This window comes from Polypterus senegalus, chromosome 2 (genome assembly GCF_016835505.1).
Source record: "Polypterus senegalus isolate Bchr_013 chromosome 2, ASM1683550v1, whole genome shotgun sequence".
Taxonomy (NCBI): Eukaryota; Metazoa; Chordata; class Cladistia; order Polypteriformes; family Polypteridae; genus Polypterus; species Polypterus senegalus.
Window position 1 is genome coordinate 32,741,424 of NC_053155.1, and position 17,231 is coordinate 32,758,654.

At 37.6% G+C, this 17,231-nt stretch overlaps 1 protein-coding gene across 2 annotated transcripts in view; it reads right to left on the reverse strand.

Moving 5' to 3' along the window:
* Positions 1-631: 631 nt before the first annotated feature.
* Positions 632-17,231, reverse strand: part of sept10 (septin 10) — a 58,928-nt gene continuing 42,328 nt past the window's right edge. The window contains exons 6-10 of one of the 2 annotated variants that reach the window (XM_039743548.1): positions 12,127-12,295; positions 6,838-6,970; positions 5,860-6,050; positions 1,822-1,900; positions 632-1,225 (exon numbers count right to left, since the gene is read on the reverse strand). In XM_039743548.1, coding sequence (XP_039599482.1) covers positions 1,864-1,900; positions 5,860-6,050; positions 6,838-6,970; positions 12,127-12,295 — 530 coding nt within the window. In that variant the 3' untranslated portion in view covers positions 632-1,225; positions 1,822-1,863. The remainder of the gene's footprint in view (positions 1,226-1,821; positions 1,901-5,859; positions 6,051-6,837; positions 6,971-12,126; positions 12,296-17,231) is intronic. The other variant, XM_039743549.1, reaches the window with a different exon arrangement.

The following is a 17,231-nucleotide window of genomic DNA, read 5'->3' on the forward strand; positions in this document are numbered from 1 at the left end:
TGTCAGCAGTTTGTGGGTTTTTCCCCCCTACTGAGAGCAATGTCCGTGAGTAATCAACATAGCTGACCATGGACACCACACAAGCGTTGCCTTTTTGGAAATAGTATGAGCCAATTGTCTGGCCATAACTATTCGGCCCAAATCTCTTTACGCTTTGAGATGTTTGCTAAGAATACCTAATATCAGCTTGAGTGTCTAGTAGATCCCTGACTGTGACATATGCCATTGTTACAAGACAGTCTACGTCATTCACTTCATTTGGGAGTGCTCAGAATGTTTTGGCTCATCAGTGTATATACACTTGTCGTGTGGCCCACTAGACTTATTACCGTCTAGTGATTAATTGCAGTTTGCTTGTAATCCTAGCCTGGCGTTGATTTCCCTTCATCCTTATTAAGCATACACCACCTCAGCCAGTTAACAGCAAAGGCCAAGGCCATCCTTCTTTTATTGAAAGATCTAAACTGTTGCAATAAATTCCTTGAGCAGGGTGGGTTTCTGCCTCAAAAACGACCTAACCAGTCTGCCCCCCATGACCCTGCTTAAAATGTATAGATGAACATTTCTGTTTTAGAGAAGCACAAAGGATTTTACTATTTGGCATAAATTTTTTAATAAAGAAATTCACCAAAAAAAATTAAATACTGATGTTGGTATATATTTTCACCAAGTAACAAGTGGCATGTAAACAAAATAAGATGAAAATTTTCCTCCCTTTTAACTTAATTTGCTATTAAAATGAATATAATAGTTATAAGGCACGTTAAGTTTGCAAGGCAACTGGTGATCAATGCTAGAGTGCGTGTAAAAATAAGATGGTGGTATGAATAATTTTTTTTTAACTCTTCTTTCATACTCTTGATGTTAGATTTTGTTCAACTTGACCCTCTGTCCATACTGTAAAAGTTTAACAAGAAAAAGTTGGCCTCCAGAAGTGCATGCATTTGCAGCTAATGCCAACCCCTGGACTCTCCATTGTTAAAAAAAAAACACTTAGAATTCCCTCCCTAAAAATATGGCCGTGTTCTTGGGGTTGTGCTTTCAATATCCAACCCCATATTGTACATAGACAGCAGAGAAGTGACAGTACTGGTGTGTCTGGCAGTGTACAATACAATATAAAAATACAATATACAACTTCGATACGACTCGTTTCTGGTATACGAGAATTACAGCTGCTTCATGTATTTGTTCTTTTCGTCTTCGACTTCACATGAATCCAGAGCTGGGAAGATAAAAAGAGAGAAAGGAGGTGACATTGGACTGACATCTTTATCAACGTTTTTAGAATAAAGTACAGCTGTTTACATGCATACACTTTTAATAACTGGAGTACAAACAGGTTAATTGACTAGCAATTGTGAAGCAGAAGAGGGAACTGAAACAACAACCTTGTGCCTAGCAAAACGACCACCCTGCCAGCCTAACTGACCTCATAGATTAGCCAGAATTTGAAAACCATTTTGACTGTTCCATGTCCTGAGATTGTAATCTAACAATAACAATCGCGATAGTATCATAATTCGTAGTATCGTAATTCTCAAACCCACTTAATCCAGTTCAGGGTCACAGGGGTTCAGAGCCTACTGTGTATTGATTGGTGAATCGTCAATGAAGTGCATGCACATAGTTGAAGTGAATGCACAATAGCTGTGATTGTGCCTGTCCATTGTGGATAAGTGAAAGGAAAGGTTTCCCAGAATTAGTGAGTGAAGCGACTACTTTAATTCATCATCCTCTCAAGAGTCTGCATCTGAAGTTTCTAATGTAAAATTGGCCCTAGTTGGCCGAAGATTTACATCTCCTGTACCACCGACTCACCAATCAAGACACAGCAACTTCGATGGGAGAAACTGACAGTTTTCATTTCATCGAGTATTCCATGCTACATGCAGTGTCGCTGAAATAAATAAATGAAGAAACCATTTAATAAATATATTAAGTAATGGGCAACAAAAACATTTTTAATGAAGCATTTCATTGTTTATGCTCACATATCATTCTGCTTTTTGTGCCCCAACCCTAACTGAGTGTGCACCATGTTGCTGGAGAGTTTGGCCCTGCAGCAGAAGAACACCTTGCAAGACAGCATCTTTAAAATTTACTGAATGAGTCAACACATCCTGGAAGAATTCCCAGGCTTTCTTTAATGCTTTTTAAGTTGTTTTGAAAAAAATCTGCGGTGCTTTTATCAGAAACTAGAACAGTGTGGTTCACAAAAAACAGAATCTCCAGGTTACTTGTGCAGCACACAGGCCAGAACATAACCAATGGCTCCTAGACATGGTTGCATCTGCGACTACAAAATAGCAGTACCCACCGAGAAAGGTGTAGAAAAATATTTCAAAAAAGCCATTTTTATTTGAAACCAAATAAACTAAACAGATCTGCGATGAACTGGCACCCTATCTAGTGGTTCTTCCTCCCTGGCTGGGACAGGCTCCAGCTGCTCAGCGATCTTGCCCTGGATAAGCGGGTTAGCGAGATGGATTGATGGATGAATGGACAAATAGAAAGTGATTGACATCTGTGCAGTTTAACAGTATGAAAAAAATGTTGTGTCAACATAAACTCCTAACACTTTTCAAAATTTTAGTTAACTACTTCTAAAAGCATTTATAATGTTATTGTAAGTCTGGGCAAATGGTTATGAGCAAAAAGGCAATGATGAACAGACACAACATTTAAAATGTAAATAATCTGCCACTGTCTACAACAGAAGCATGAAATCCTTCTTACAAAATAAGACTCTCCTACTGTATGTGATCTTCACAATTTCTGAAAAATCAAAGGTAGTACTTAGTATTAAAAACTGCTTGGGCATTATTTTGCAACTGACAACTGAACACATCAAATACTTATGACAAAGGACATCATCATAACAGAAAATATAACTTTGACCATACTGCTCTGGCAAGACTTTACAGGGAGTTTTCACGCCCAGTTCAGCGCTAATAAAGACCAAAAAAAAAAAAAAAGGCAACTTAGGTGAGGCTTCCTAATATAAGACAATAGAAAGCATTGCGAAGGTATGACAAGTGTTGCAAATTCCTCTTACTATAACTTAAAAGAAAAATAATACAGTACAATACAAAACTAAATTAACACATTTAAAAAACAAATAAATGACAATTAACAATACTTAAGCATTGACAGCTTAAGCAGTCTTATGTGTTGTGGCAGGAAGTTTTGAAATGGACTTCATACTAAATGGAGGAAGAGTGATGAGCTGGATTGTCTGTCTCCTCCTTAAAAAGCTTCAAATACTCCTTGTGGGGCCTGAACAATTACTGACTGAAGCCGTGCTGAATCAACTTTGGCAGCTATGGATAAAGTCTTGCATAAACAGTGCTGACCCTTTGCAATTCAAGTAATCTTCATTAATTTTACTTAATTTATTGTAGGATACTCTCCCACTTATTTTTTTTTTTTTTTACTTTTCCTATATGTACCATTATATCTCTCTCTCTAGTCCAGGGTGTGTGTGTGTGTGTGTGTGTGTGTACATATAAAAAGTGATCTGATTTTCACCTAGCTCACAAGTATAGACCAATACAGTACATTTAAGCTAATAACACACAAGCAATTCCAAGCTTTCATGTCTTTTTTGAACAAACCATCAAACATTTGCAGTGAGCTGTGAAAAAGGTAATTGAACCCTTGGTCATTTCACAGCATCTATGTTTGGTTAAGGTCTGGATGGTGACTGGGCCACTCCAAAAGGTAGATTTTCATTTTTCTGAAGCCATTCTATATTAGATTTATTTTGATTTTTTGGAGACATTGTCCTGCTGCATCACCCATCTTCTACTGAGCGTCAGGTGGCAGACAGCAACCCTGATATCATATTGTAGGATACCTTGATAAATTGAGGAATTCATTTTCCCTTCAATTATAGGAGGATTACCGGGACTCAAATCATGATAATATCTCTATCGTACTGCTTTATTGGGATGATGTTTAATTCATGTTGCTCTGTGGTGCCCTTGTATATTGTTTCTGAATAATTAAATCTTAGTTTCATTAGTCCACAAAACATTTTCCCAAATGGCACTGTGGAGTGTCAAGGTGGAGTCTGGCAAACTTCAGGCCTGGAATGATGAGTTTTTTGGAGAGCAGTGGCCTCCTCCTTGGTGTCTTGCTTTGGACATCATACCATGCCAATTCAATGTTTCTGTGGATGACAGATAGGCTCATAGACAGAGGTGTTAACCTGTACTACTAATTCCTTCAAACCTGTAAGCTGTTTCTCCGTTTACATACAATTGTCTGACTGTGCACTGATGAATATCTAAACTCTTTTAAATGACACTGCAGGCTTGTCCAGCTTTATTCAAATTAACAATTCTCGATTGTAGATTTTCTTAGATGTCTTCACATAAGCAGATACTTCTTCTAAATAGCAAACTCAAAATGTCTAAGCTTTTTTTTTTATTGGTCAAAGTATCTCTAAATCACACCTCTAATCTAATTTCATCGATCGGACTCCAGGTTTTCTAACTTCTGATTCCAATTAGCTCCAACTGTTGAAGTCCCTCACTTAGAGGTTCACATACTTTTTCCAACCTGTACCTGTGAATGTTTAAACAATGTTTTCAATATATACAAGAACAGTACAATAATTTGTACCTTGTTAATTGACAATTGACTCAGGCCTTGTTTGTTGATTATTGTAACTTAAGATGAAGATCTTATTTTAAGGCAAATTTATACCTAAATGTGGTAATTTACAAAGGGTTTGCATACTTTTTCTTGACACTGTCTGTCTGCCTGTCCAATCATCCATGAATATATGGATACAGCACATATAAAACTCTATACAGTTATCAGTGTTGGAAAATGCCAGAAGCATAATGATTTGGTGCTCACCAGAGTTTATGCCCACTAACATATATGTGCTAGACCAGTCAAGGAGGGCAGCAGTGGCTGTAGGTTTTCATTCTAACCTTTTTCTTAATTGGTGACCAGTTTTCGTTGCTGATTAACTCCACATTCTTTCATTTTAATCAATTTTGTTTTACAAATTGTTCCTCTGAATTGATTAATTTATTTTCATAAATGGCAACCAAAGAGAAATGAAATGTGAAGTGAGTGAGCCAACAGAAGACCAACTTAGTCAGGGCCTGAAACTCCAACGAATTTCACTCCAACCAGTTGGTTAATTAGATGCTGATTTTTGCTATTCTTTAATTCCATGGCTTGCTGCTGCTCTCATTGTACTGTAACATACATTTCCAAAATTGTTGATTTTCTCTTTTCTAATAGCACTGTTAAAATGTTCTGTGGACCTGAGCAGACCAACATTTCTGAGACCTTCATCTTTCTTTATTTTCAGATATTGTATGATGGACACAGTTTGCTGCTCATGTTTTGGCTTCTTTTTGTATCTCATTATTTTTTGGTTGCTAATTAAGGAAAAGGACACAATTAAGGAGTCTGAGTCTTCAAGAGCAAGTTAATTAAAATACCAAAAGTTAATTAGCAGCAAACATAGGTCACTAAGAGTTAGAATGAAAACCTGCAGCCACCACGACTTTCCAGAACCACAGTTTGAGACAGTTTGCTAGACATATCCGATTTATTAACAACATTCTATCCCCTCACACAGACATACTCATGAAGGACTGTGTTCTTAAATGCGTTTTACTAAAGGGAATTTCTGTTGTTTATCTGGGTTAAAATGCATTTCGGGGGGAAAAAAAAGTTGTATAGTGAGACACTGTCCTAACTAATTAGAGCTAGCACTTTGCAGACCATCTATATAGTGGGGCTCCCAGGGGGAGCTTTTTGTATATAAAACAAACAGAGAAAATCTTAAGCATGGTATGTTTAAAGCTAGGTGAAAGATAACATTCTTACTTCTTGCGATCTTTATCCCTTTTAATGTTCATGCTAGATGAACTGGAGAAGGCCTGGGCTTGCAGAAGTTCAGCTGCAGATTTCCTCTTGTTAAAAGCATTAATTTCATCCTCCAAAAGTTTTTTCTTTTCATCCAATTTCATCCTTTCCTCCTGGTGAAGTCTCTTCAGGTGTTCAAATTTGTTTTGGAGCTGCCAATACAAGTTATTTTAAATTCTTAAAATGAAAAACCACAAAGTACAGTAAAATGCTGGTATTGTGACTGCAATGGTAGCATATTGCCACATGGTGGCAGAATATTCTAAAGGATTCTTAGAGGCGTTTTGGCATTTGCCTTACTGCTACTTATTATAAAAAATAAATCATGTATACATACAGATATGAAAGGCACTATATAATAGATAGTTATAAAAGAAACTACAAAACAGAAAGACAGACAGATAGATATGAAAGGTGTTATTTAATGGAAAGACAGAAATATAAAGATGAAGGGCACTAAACAATAAGAAGATAGCTATGAAAGGCACTATAGAGTAGCTTGACTAAAAGTCAGAACAGTAGGACACAAAAAGAGGTGGGACACTTGCCACTACTTTTTATGCCATTTGTGTTCCCTCCCAACTAAAATATACACTCGACTGTGCCATGATATACAATGTGTCTTTAAACTTTTTATCTAGATTGCAGATGATTAGAAAATGTTTCAAAATGAACACCCTCAAAGAGAGAGAACAAACAGGACCCCAGGTAACAACCAGTGGCACTTCAAATGGATGAAGATGATTGCTGAAACTACTAACACAATTTTAAACATATATTTTTTGCAATTAAAAAAATAAGAAATGTGGAGAGTGACTGTTTTCTGGTTCTCTTTCAGATTATTTTAAAATGAATTAAATAAATATAAAATAATCCTAAGGAAAAAGAAGTTTGCTGGAAGACAGTTTATATGTGTAGAATTTTTCACCTTCTCCTTACCTCCCTCTCTGCTTCTTTGAGTTCTGCCTCCTTCTCCTTGACTCTTTGCACAAATGTCTGTCTCATCTCATCTTCTCTCCTCTGAAGTTCCAAAAGAAATTCTTGTCTTTTAATTTCATATGTTTCTTGAAGGCTACGCCAACAGAGAGAGAGAGAGAAAAAAAATTTATATATATACATATATATATATATACATATATATATATATATATATATACATACATATACATACATACATACATATATACATATACACATACATACATATACACATACATACATGGCAGTCCCAAGATGTGCAGGTTAGGAAGATTGGCAGTAATAAATTGACCCTAGTGTGTGTTTACCCGGTTTGTTTCATGCCTTGTGCCCTATGTTAGCTGGGATAGGCTACAGCACCCCCTGCGACCCTGTTCAAGACTAACCAGATTTGAAAATGATTGGCTATTTTGAGTAGGTCTTACAAAAAGAGAGGCACAGCACAGCTCAGCAACACTGTGTGCCAACATGCACTTGACTTTCTGGGTATCAGCAATGCAAACATACCATTAAGGATTACTCATATGATTACTGAGCTTAAAGCCAAGAGCTGCTTGTTTCATTAAGTGCTATGGTTTCCTCCCACAAAGGAGTGGAAGATTAGCTATGACTTTTAACTCCTAGTGTGCGTGAGTATGCCCTCAGATAAACTGGCACCCCGTCCAAGTTTGGTTCCTCTTTTGCACCCAGTGCTGCTGTGTTTGAGTGCTATCTCTCTGTGAGCCTGCTGTCGGATTATGATGGTTCAACAAATGGATGAATGCTGTGCTCAAACACTGATATAAAGACAAGAACCATTCCCTGTTTACATAATAAGTGTAAATCTCTACTTGAAAAGGATATTTTTTATTATTTGTATTTTTCTATAGAAATTTTTTTGGTTCTGTGTTTAAAGTTATTTTTTTACATAAATGTGTCATATCCATGTGGTATTTGTTAATTTATTACTAAATAAGACAATTATTATTCTTTCAGCTGCTATTATTCCACATTTTCTCTGTTTCCTGTTATTTTCAATATGTTTTGCCATTTCTCTATATGTTTATTTATTCTGCTTTTTTGCATTAGTGCAAAAATCATTTCATTATTTTTTCCCAGTTTTCATTTATTTTATTTATATACATTAACTGCATCTGCTTTTTTTATGAAAATAAGTACATAAGAAGTTTGAAAAACGAGAGGAGAACATTCAGTCCATCCAGCTCATTTATTTAGCTAATAGCTAAACCATTCTAATATCTCCATCCATCCATTATCCAACCCGCTATATCCTAACTACAGGGTCACGGGGTCTGCTGGAGCCAATCCCAGCCAACACAGGGCACAAGGCAGGAAATAAACCCTAATATCTCATCCAAAAACTTCTTAAAAGTCGTCAAGGTTTCTGTTTCAACTCTACCTCTCAGTAGTTTGCTACAGAGTTCCACAATGCATTATGTAAAGAAAAGCTTCCTGTCTTCAGTCCTAAATGCACTTCCCCTTAATTTCCACTGATGTCCTCGAGAATGTGATTCACCCTTAAGCTGAAAGAATGTTGCTGGATCTACTTTATCAATGCCTTTGAAGATTCTGAAGACCTGGATTAGGTCTCCCCTCAGACTCCTCTGCTCGAGCCTAAACAGGTTGAATTCGCCGAGTCTCTCGCATTACGGCATGTCCTTAAGTTCCATGATGCACCTGGTTGCTCTCCTCTGCACAGCTTTAAGTGTTGCTATGGCCTTCTTGTAGCGTGGTGACCAGAACCGCACACAATATTCTATATGTGGTCTCACAAGTACATTATATAGTTTAAACATAACGTTCCAGTTTATATCCAACAGTTTTTACAATATAACCTTGGAACATATAACATTTTATTTTCCTTTTAATTGCTTCGGCACAGTTTAGATGATGGAAAGGTTTTGTCAACATAAACATCTAAATGCTTTTCAGAGGCTGTTTCCTCTATAATATGGTCTCCTTTCTTGTACTTATAATTGACATTATGTTGAACACCATTTTCCAAGTGTTCACCAAGTTCTGAAGCTTGAACTCTTTTTGCTGCCTCTTTAGAGTCTGCCTTTCTGTTGATTTTGGTGTCATCTGTGAAGTTCATTAAGTATTCTAACTACGATGGTCTCTATATCTTCATTATCAATCAGAAAAAGTAACAAACACCACTGATCATCTCACTCCAGGCATAGAATTCTCCTTTTATCTGCACTCTTTATCTTTGGCAGGTTAACCAAGTTGAGATCCAGATTTGTAGGCTACCTCTGATGTCTACAACTTCTAGTTTCAGAATTAACCGTTGGTGTGGGATTATTGCTGGATTATTACTGCATTGATGGCTTAATTAATATTTCATTAATATTATATTTTTTCTAAGTTTTCTATTTTTGTGCTATCTACTTTAAAGATATCACTTTGATTTAGGCATTATTATCACTTACTATATTGACTCCTACTTATACTTATCATTAGTAAGATTTCATCACAAGCAGGCTTTTGACTATTTTGATGGTTTCATTCTGTATGGATGCTATGATCGCTATTAATGGCACTATATAACATACAAGCTGATTGCTGGAAACTGAATCAGTTTCTCTAATAAATGTCCTAAGCAGCCGGAATGACGAGACACCTTTAATATCCACAGAGACAGTTCCTTTTGCTGGCCATTATATAATCAAGATGTACAAAACAATGCCTCTCTTAAAATGAGGTTGTTATGCATGGGAGTTTGAAGAGTTAAAGGAAGCTGAAAGGTGGACAGAAGTATTTGCATCTTAAAGGATCACAGCAAAGTCACGCCAGGTCACCCAAAACAACACAATCTACTTTGCAAAATCTACAGATAAGGAGGTCAGGAACCAAAATCCTGTGGTAATACAACATTGTTAACTCCAGAATTGCCAGCTTTAGACAGAGTATTAATATTAAATTCATATTTCCTTCTCTTACATAAAAGGTAAAATATTGACTTTTAATCACAATTGTAAACTTATTTGCTATAGTCATTAAACTTCAAAGTGTACTTAAATCCACATCAATACTGCACAGAATAGTGATGGTGTAAACTCACCACTGACTATCAAAAGTACATTAAAGATTGAATAAATCAATAAAAATGTTCCACATTTCAGTATAAATTTATGTCTATGATATCTGCATTTAAGCGGGATTTGCCTATCCATTTCACAGTAGCCCTCTGCTTGAGGAACATCAAAAAACTCGGAGGTCAGCCGGCAAGACAGGGGACCAATTTATTCAATTCAAAACAGTGATGGATACATTTGCTTATTTTCTGTACTCACTCTGTCCATTTACGGGTCACTGGGAGGTGAAGTCTATCCTCGTTTGCAAGCCAAGACCCAACCCTGTATATGTGGTGCCAGGCTACTGCAAACCACACTCATGCACAAAAACCACACTCACTTATACAATTAAAATGTATCCTTCAAGGCAGGAACCCATTGTGGACAGGATGGATGCCCACCACAGGCAAAACTCGCCACGGCACAAACTCACACTTACCTAAGACTTAAGCCATTGGCTAAGGTGGGAACCACCTCTTGATTGAAGAGCAGATCATTGCAGACCACACTCTCGCTCACACCCACACACTCGCACATACAGGGTCAATTTAGAGTCAACAATCAGAACTTATCCAATACAGTAGGAACCAACTCTGCATGTGATGCCAGCCCACTGCACAAGCTCAGTCATACAAAGGGATGATCAAGAAATAGAGAATGATGTCAAGGATAAGATAAGGGTTAGAAATGAAAAGGCAATTAAAAGAAGACACCAGCCCACTACACATGCTTGGTCATAGAAGGAGATTAATAAGGGACAGAGAACGTAGTCAGGGATACGTCAAGGGTCAGAAATCAATCAAATGTGGCAAATAAAACCAAGGGGCAAGAGGAATTGTGTGTCATGGAATGGTCTTGACCAAAATACAGTTACTAGCAAGCTGGTTAAGTTTGCAGATGATATGTGAGATGGATTGGCAGATAATCGTTTACAGGGGACTTGGACAGCACACTGGCTTGGGCAGATTTGTGGCAGATAAAATTCTATGTAAGTAAATGTAAAGTATTACACATAGGAAGTAAAAATGTGAGGTTTGAATACACAATGGGAGGTCTGAAAATCGAGAGTCCACCTTATGAGAAGGATTTAGGAGTTGTAGTGGACTCTAAGCTATCGACTTCCAGACAGTGCTCAGAAGCCATTAAGAAGGCTAATAGAATGTTATGTTATATAGTGCCTTGATGTGTGGATTACAATACACAGAGGTTATGCTGAACCTTTGCACTTTTGTTCTCCAGGCTACAAAAAGGATATAGCAGCACTAGTAAAAGTCCAGAGAAGAGTGACTAAGCTGATTCCCAGGTTACAGGGACGTATGAGTAAAATTTAAAAGAGCTGAACCTTTTCAATTTAAGCAAAAGGAGATTAAGAGGAGACAAGTGTTTAAAATTATGAAGGGAATAAATCCAGTGGATTGAGACGGTTATTTTAAAATGAGTTAATCATTGGGGACACAGTTAGAAACTTGTTAAAAATAAATTTCACACAAACATTAGGAAGCTTTTCTTTACACAGAGAACTAAAGACACAAGTAATAAGCTATCAATTGGTGTGATAGACAGTAAGAATTTTCAAAACTCAACCTGAAGTTATTTTTAAAGAATTAAGTGGATAGGACTGGTGAGCTTTGTTGGGCTGAATGGCCTGTTCTTGTCTAGATTGTTCTAATGTTGAAATATTTTTCTGGGCAGTGGGTGGCTGAAGTTCATTATTTATGGAATGTTTAAATTTGCATTGCTGTATTTTGCCAGAGGATGATGCCAGAGTGGATCAGTGATGAGATGCCAAGACATTTGTTAATGTTAGAACTTAGTGTAAAGGAAGATGGTAGGTGGGTCATGCTTAAGAATACATCCATTTTCTTATTGAAGCTAACACTGAGGCCACAAAAAATTGACTTTTCCAACTATTAAGTGTGAAAAATCACTATATTTTCTCCAATGTTTTCACAATTACATTTTTTTTTTGTTGAGTTTATATTTTTGTTGGTCTCTAGGCCATGACATTGATCCATAAAACCTTTTTTGCTTTGATTGACTACAAATAGCCAGGAATTCCTTGTCAGGTGAGCGTGTTAATCAAGGACATGTAGCTTTGTATAAACATAGTCATTTTGTTATCTTACATACTGCACAATTGCAATAAAATATGTCCAACATCAGATATACCCACCTGACTGGCTTGTTTTCTGGATCAGTGTCTTTGAATCCCATCTCTTCAAGCTTGCATCGACGATAGAGCTCATAATGTCTTGTATGAGTTTGCTCCCGGAGATCCTCCATGTTTACACAAATCAGCATTTCCCGGAGTTTGACAAAATCACAGTGGTTCTCATTTTCCACTTTGCAGGGGGGAAAAAAAAGGTTTTAGATACTATCATCCCAAAATTCAAATCATATTCCAACCTAAAAAACGTACATGTACTTTATTATCTTATTGCCTAGGTAAGCTTACAATGGACATGCTAGTAGAAAGATGCCTCAGCCCAATTCACATAGACACCAGCACTAGCTTATCTATCCATTATTCAAACCAGCTCAATCCATTGTATAGTCAAGCAATGCTGGAGCCTATCCCAACAACAACAAGCACAAGTGAGAACTCACTCACACTGGTCCAGTTTAGAAATATCAGTTAGCACTTGTCATGGGATTGTGATTAGTTAAAAAAAAATACAAAAAAATTTACTAAACTCTCTATTATAAAAAAAAAAAAATCCTGGAGAGAAACAGTAGGGCGACAATGCGTGATCTTCACGTTAAAATCACGGAAGACACTTAAAAGACCCGTGAGACTAGAGAGACTGGCCACGGAGCTCCTCACGGGGACCTTAAACATGAGACTTTGTGCCATGAGATTGACCTAGGACTGTCTTGTGATGATGTAGAACATGAGATTCTTGCAAGACACGCCCTACTTACAAATAAATAAGAGCAAGGGCAGCCAGCAAACACACTCAGTCGTATTTTGGCTTTGAGCACACACAGTTACAGGGCTCTTAGCGCATATAAAGAGTATAAGGACAATACGTTATAAATGAAACATAGATGACAAAGCGAAGAAGAAAGAGACTCAAAAGTGTTGGAGACACAAAAAAGAAAAAGAATAATCTAGGTGCAAATTCAGAAAATAAGGAAAGTAATTATCAGCCTGGAACAAGTGGAAATGGAAAAAAAGCACATCCAATCGGGACGTTTGTGCTGTACACATGCAGAGCAGGTTAGAGATTATGAAAGCAGTGAAATTCGAAAGGCTAAAAAAAAAAAATAGTAGGAGCGATACACATGTGGAGAAAGTTTTAAAGAATATGAAAGTAGGAAAATTAGTAAGTATAAACAAAAGAAAGTAAAGATCGCAGGAGTGCAAACAAATGGAAATTATTACTCGAAAAAGGGAAAATAATCACCACGGACCAGGTATAATTAAAAAAAAAAGCAGGATAAAGAGAGGTCAGAAATAAGAGAAATAGTAGAAAACAAAGTAAAATGTCATAAAGAGGTTAAAAAACAAGGGGGCCAAACACATGCAGAGCAGGTTAGAGATAATGAAAACTGGAATTCAAAAGACTCAAAAAAAACTTAAAGCGCGAAACACATGCAGAGCAAGATACAGAATATTAAAGCAGAAAAAAACGACAGTGTCAAAAAAAGAAAGTAAACATCGCATTAATGCAAAGACAGAGAAATTATTACTCGGAGAAATAACGAAAAGGCGAACAGAGATCGAATATATGGACATAAGTGATATGTCAGAAGTATGTAAATATTGTAAGGCTTTGAAGTTTAAGTCAAGAAAATTTCAAAAACGGAGTTTACCTCACATGCATTTATTGGTTACTTTGCAAAAAAAATTATTAACTGCTGATGATGTAGATCGTTTTGTCTGTGCTGAAATTCCAAACAGAGAAAGCTATCCTGAATTATGGTACAGTCATTAAGCAAATGTCTCACTGACCTCATTATAAAGATTCAGCACGTTGGGACTTGAAAGATTCAAAATATTGTTTTTACAGAAAAAAAAATCTTAGAATTGTGTATCTGGAAAAACAAAAATGGAGGTTGGCGAGCGAAGCGAGCAGGGGGCAAAGACCCCTAGTATAGAAAAAAATATATTCAATTTTAATAAAATTACACTAGCAATTAGGTTTTTCTTTTTTAAAACAAGCCAAACTTTATAGAACATAATATTCCTAAGCATACTTAATACAATTTTAGGCTTCAAAGCTTGGAACCTATTGCAACCTCACCAAGCTCAAGGCAGGAATCAGCTCTAGAACAGAATACTAGCTGTTACAGGGCCCACTCACTCGCCCACAGTCAGGTAGTGGTCAATTTGGAATATCCAGTTAGCCTAATTTGCACATCATTGGGGGTGTAAGAGGAAAACAGGAGCATGGGCAGAATTGCCAAATGCCATATAGACAATTTCTGGGCATGGGATACAAACCCAAGATGTAGGACCTGTGAGGTGGCAGTGCTACCCACTGCACCACCAAGGTGCCCCAAAACTATACAGTTCATTTTGAAAAGTTCACTCTGAAGGTAAAAGAGTATGGTATCAGAAATGCAAGCATTTTAGATATGGCGCAAAATGGATATGCATGTTGATCTGTTTATAGTTCAAGCGTTCAGTGTGTGGCACTGTGCAGTAGCAGAATCCTTCAGATTTTCCCCTCAGAGTTTATTCTTTACCTTTACATCGTGCTCGTAGATACTTCCATTTCTGCCTAAACAAAAATTAATCTTTGATCAGGATCTGGGCGATTTAATGCCATAATATTGTGTACATTTGGCTATTGCTGTGAGCTTTTAATGTTGACTTGTTTCAGGTGCTGCTAGTAACACTTCACACAACTGTTCCACCAGTGAGCACATGTTCTTTTGTCTAACATATGTGCAGTAGATGAGCACAAGGTCACAGGGTTATAAAATTCTGGAGGTATGTTGTTGCCAACATTAGAATATGTGCGCCAGAACTGATAATGCAACTAACTGTATATGATGTGCACACTAACAGCAATATGGACGTGTCATGCATAAACAGGCCTTTGAGTTTGCACCGATTAAGTCCTTTCCTACTACCAATTGAATGGTTTAGTGAGCTCCTCAGATGTCCCTGCTACAATCAATCACAACATCTGCTGGATCGCCAAGTTGGTGACCAAACTTAACAACAGAGGAAGTAAAAATTGTAACAAGGTTTATGTAGGTAAAATAGTGGAAGGCTCATCACTGATCCTCAAGAGGCAAGAGCAGAGGGCTGGCAAATTTGCCCAAACCTATTTACCTGCACCTGTGCTAACCCGAAACAAGCATCCTGCAGGGGATGACTACACATTGCTTTTTTTGAGTGGATTCAGTAAGCGGCAAATTCAAGTTTTGCTCTTTGGAACTTTCCAGATTTTTTTTTTTTGTTCACCCACATATTTTTGTTCCACGGTTGGTTGAATCCATAGATGTATGGAAGGCTGGCTATATACACTTGGCCTAAACTAATTTGGGTGCACTTGTCCTTTAGCAAAACTGGCACACTTCCACCACCTGCTGAACTATGAAAGGTGAACTATGAGGATGGACAGTATAAACAGATCAGACTGAATTACTTTGAATGTCACCAATTTCCAACAAAAGAGACTCAATAGTTAAATTGCAGTTGAGATTTGTTTGGCCCAATCTAAGTACAATATACACATGTCCACTGACAAACCTTCCACACTTCTACATATACAGCGCAATATGGGGTAAACTGAAATTGAATTTTTCATGGGCATCCAAAAGAAGTAAATAAAGTTTGGACAGTTTAACATGTTTAGGACTAGAGGGACTGCTGTTTCAGATCGCATGTTAGATATGGCTGGCCCAATATAGGTACCCTTGTCAAAGCAATTATCAAACACAGCACACTCCTCAAAGTTGAAGTAGTCTACTTGTCAGTCCAGGGCTGGCTCTTTCCTTAATTCCTTCTGTCCGATGATGCACATACTCACTCAGATTCTTTGATACTGAGCCAATTTAACATTGCTACATAAGATCATCTACATGTCAGCAGCAAGGCTGAGAATTCAGCTCAAGTCAAAGACAGACAGAAAGGAAAGGCACTACATGATAGGATAGACTTAAGACTATCTATCTGCCAGTCTATCTGTGGCAGAGGTTTTACTTGAACTGTTGCTTGGGAAGCTAAACACAACACTTGGGCCCCGTTTCTTTTCATGAAGGTGTGCACATATCATCTATATACTGTACTTTCAATACCTCACATCCAGTTAAGTGTCAGAGTGAGCTAAGGTCTATTCCAGCAGTCTTCTTTATAGACTTTATTGGTTTTCTATAGAAAAGATGTCCCTTGTAGGTGAATTAGTCATTCTAAACTGGCCTGGTGTGAGTGAGAGTATGGGTGAGTGTGTTTGTGTGTGTGAGTGGACTCTTGTAGTGGACTGGCACCCTGTCCAGGGTTGGTCCCTGCCTTGCATTTGGTGTTTCCAGGATAGGCTTTGGTCCCCCCACAACCCTAATTTAAATTAAGGACGTCTGATAATATTAGATACTAGCCGACCCGCGGCGTAGTATATGCTGCATAGTTATTTACTGATGGGTGAACACTTCCAGAAAGACACCGTTGTCCAAATGGGGTGGGTTTGAGGATACAACTGTGAGTGAATGAAAAGATGGAACTCTAGAGAGAGCAACATACAATTGTCCATGACTGAAAACTGGTTTTGGCAGATACAGGCATATCTTTTTGAAAGTTTGGCCCTGTGCCTTATTAATTGTCATTGCAAAGGCTAATCTAACAAGAAATTGTCTGCGTGTAAAAGTAAAAGGCAAATTTGAATCTGATGGGGTCAAGGAAATCCGGGGAATAAGGACAGTTTGTGAGGTAGCAGCTGCGATAGTTTTAAACTCCAGTACATTGTGGTGAATGCTGGTAACAGTCAGTCTAGTGCCATTACAGAGACCTCAAGCATGATGACTGAACCAATTTTAATTTTGAGTTTATGCAGAGGCATGCCAGTGGGAGTAAGACTGTTAAGAAATTCTTCGGGGAATGAAAGTTGATCTACGGGATCGTCTGTGACAATGGAGTCAACGCTGGTGAAAGTTACTTCGTCGGTAGGGATAAGTTTCAGTACTTGTTCATTAAGGTGTAGCGAGTCTTCATTGGTGACGCTTAATATAGCTAGCGTACTGAGTTGTTCCGGAGTGATAGTGAGAAGTCGATGCCTCAAGAGCGAGGGTGGACGCAGGAGGAGGGTTAGAGTTGGTGGGCAGGGCTCT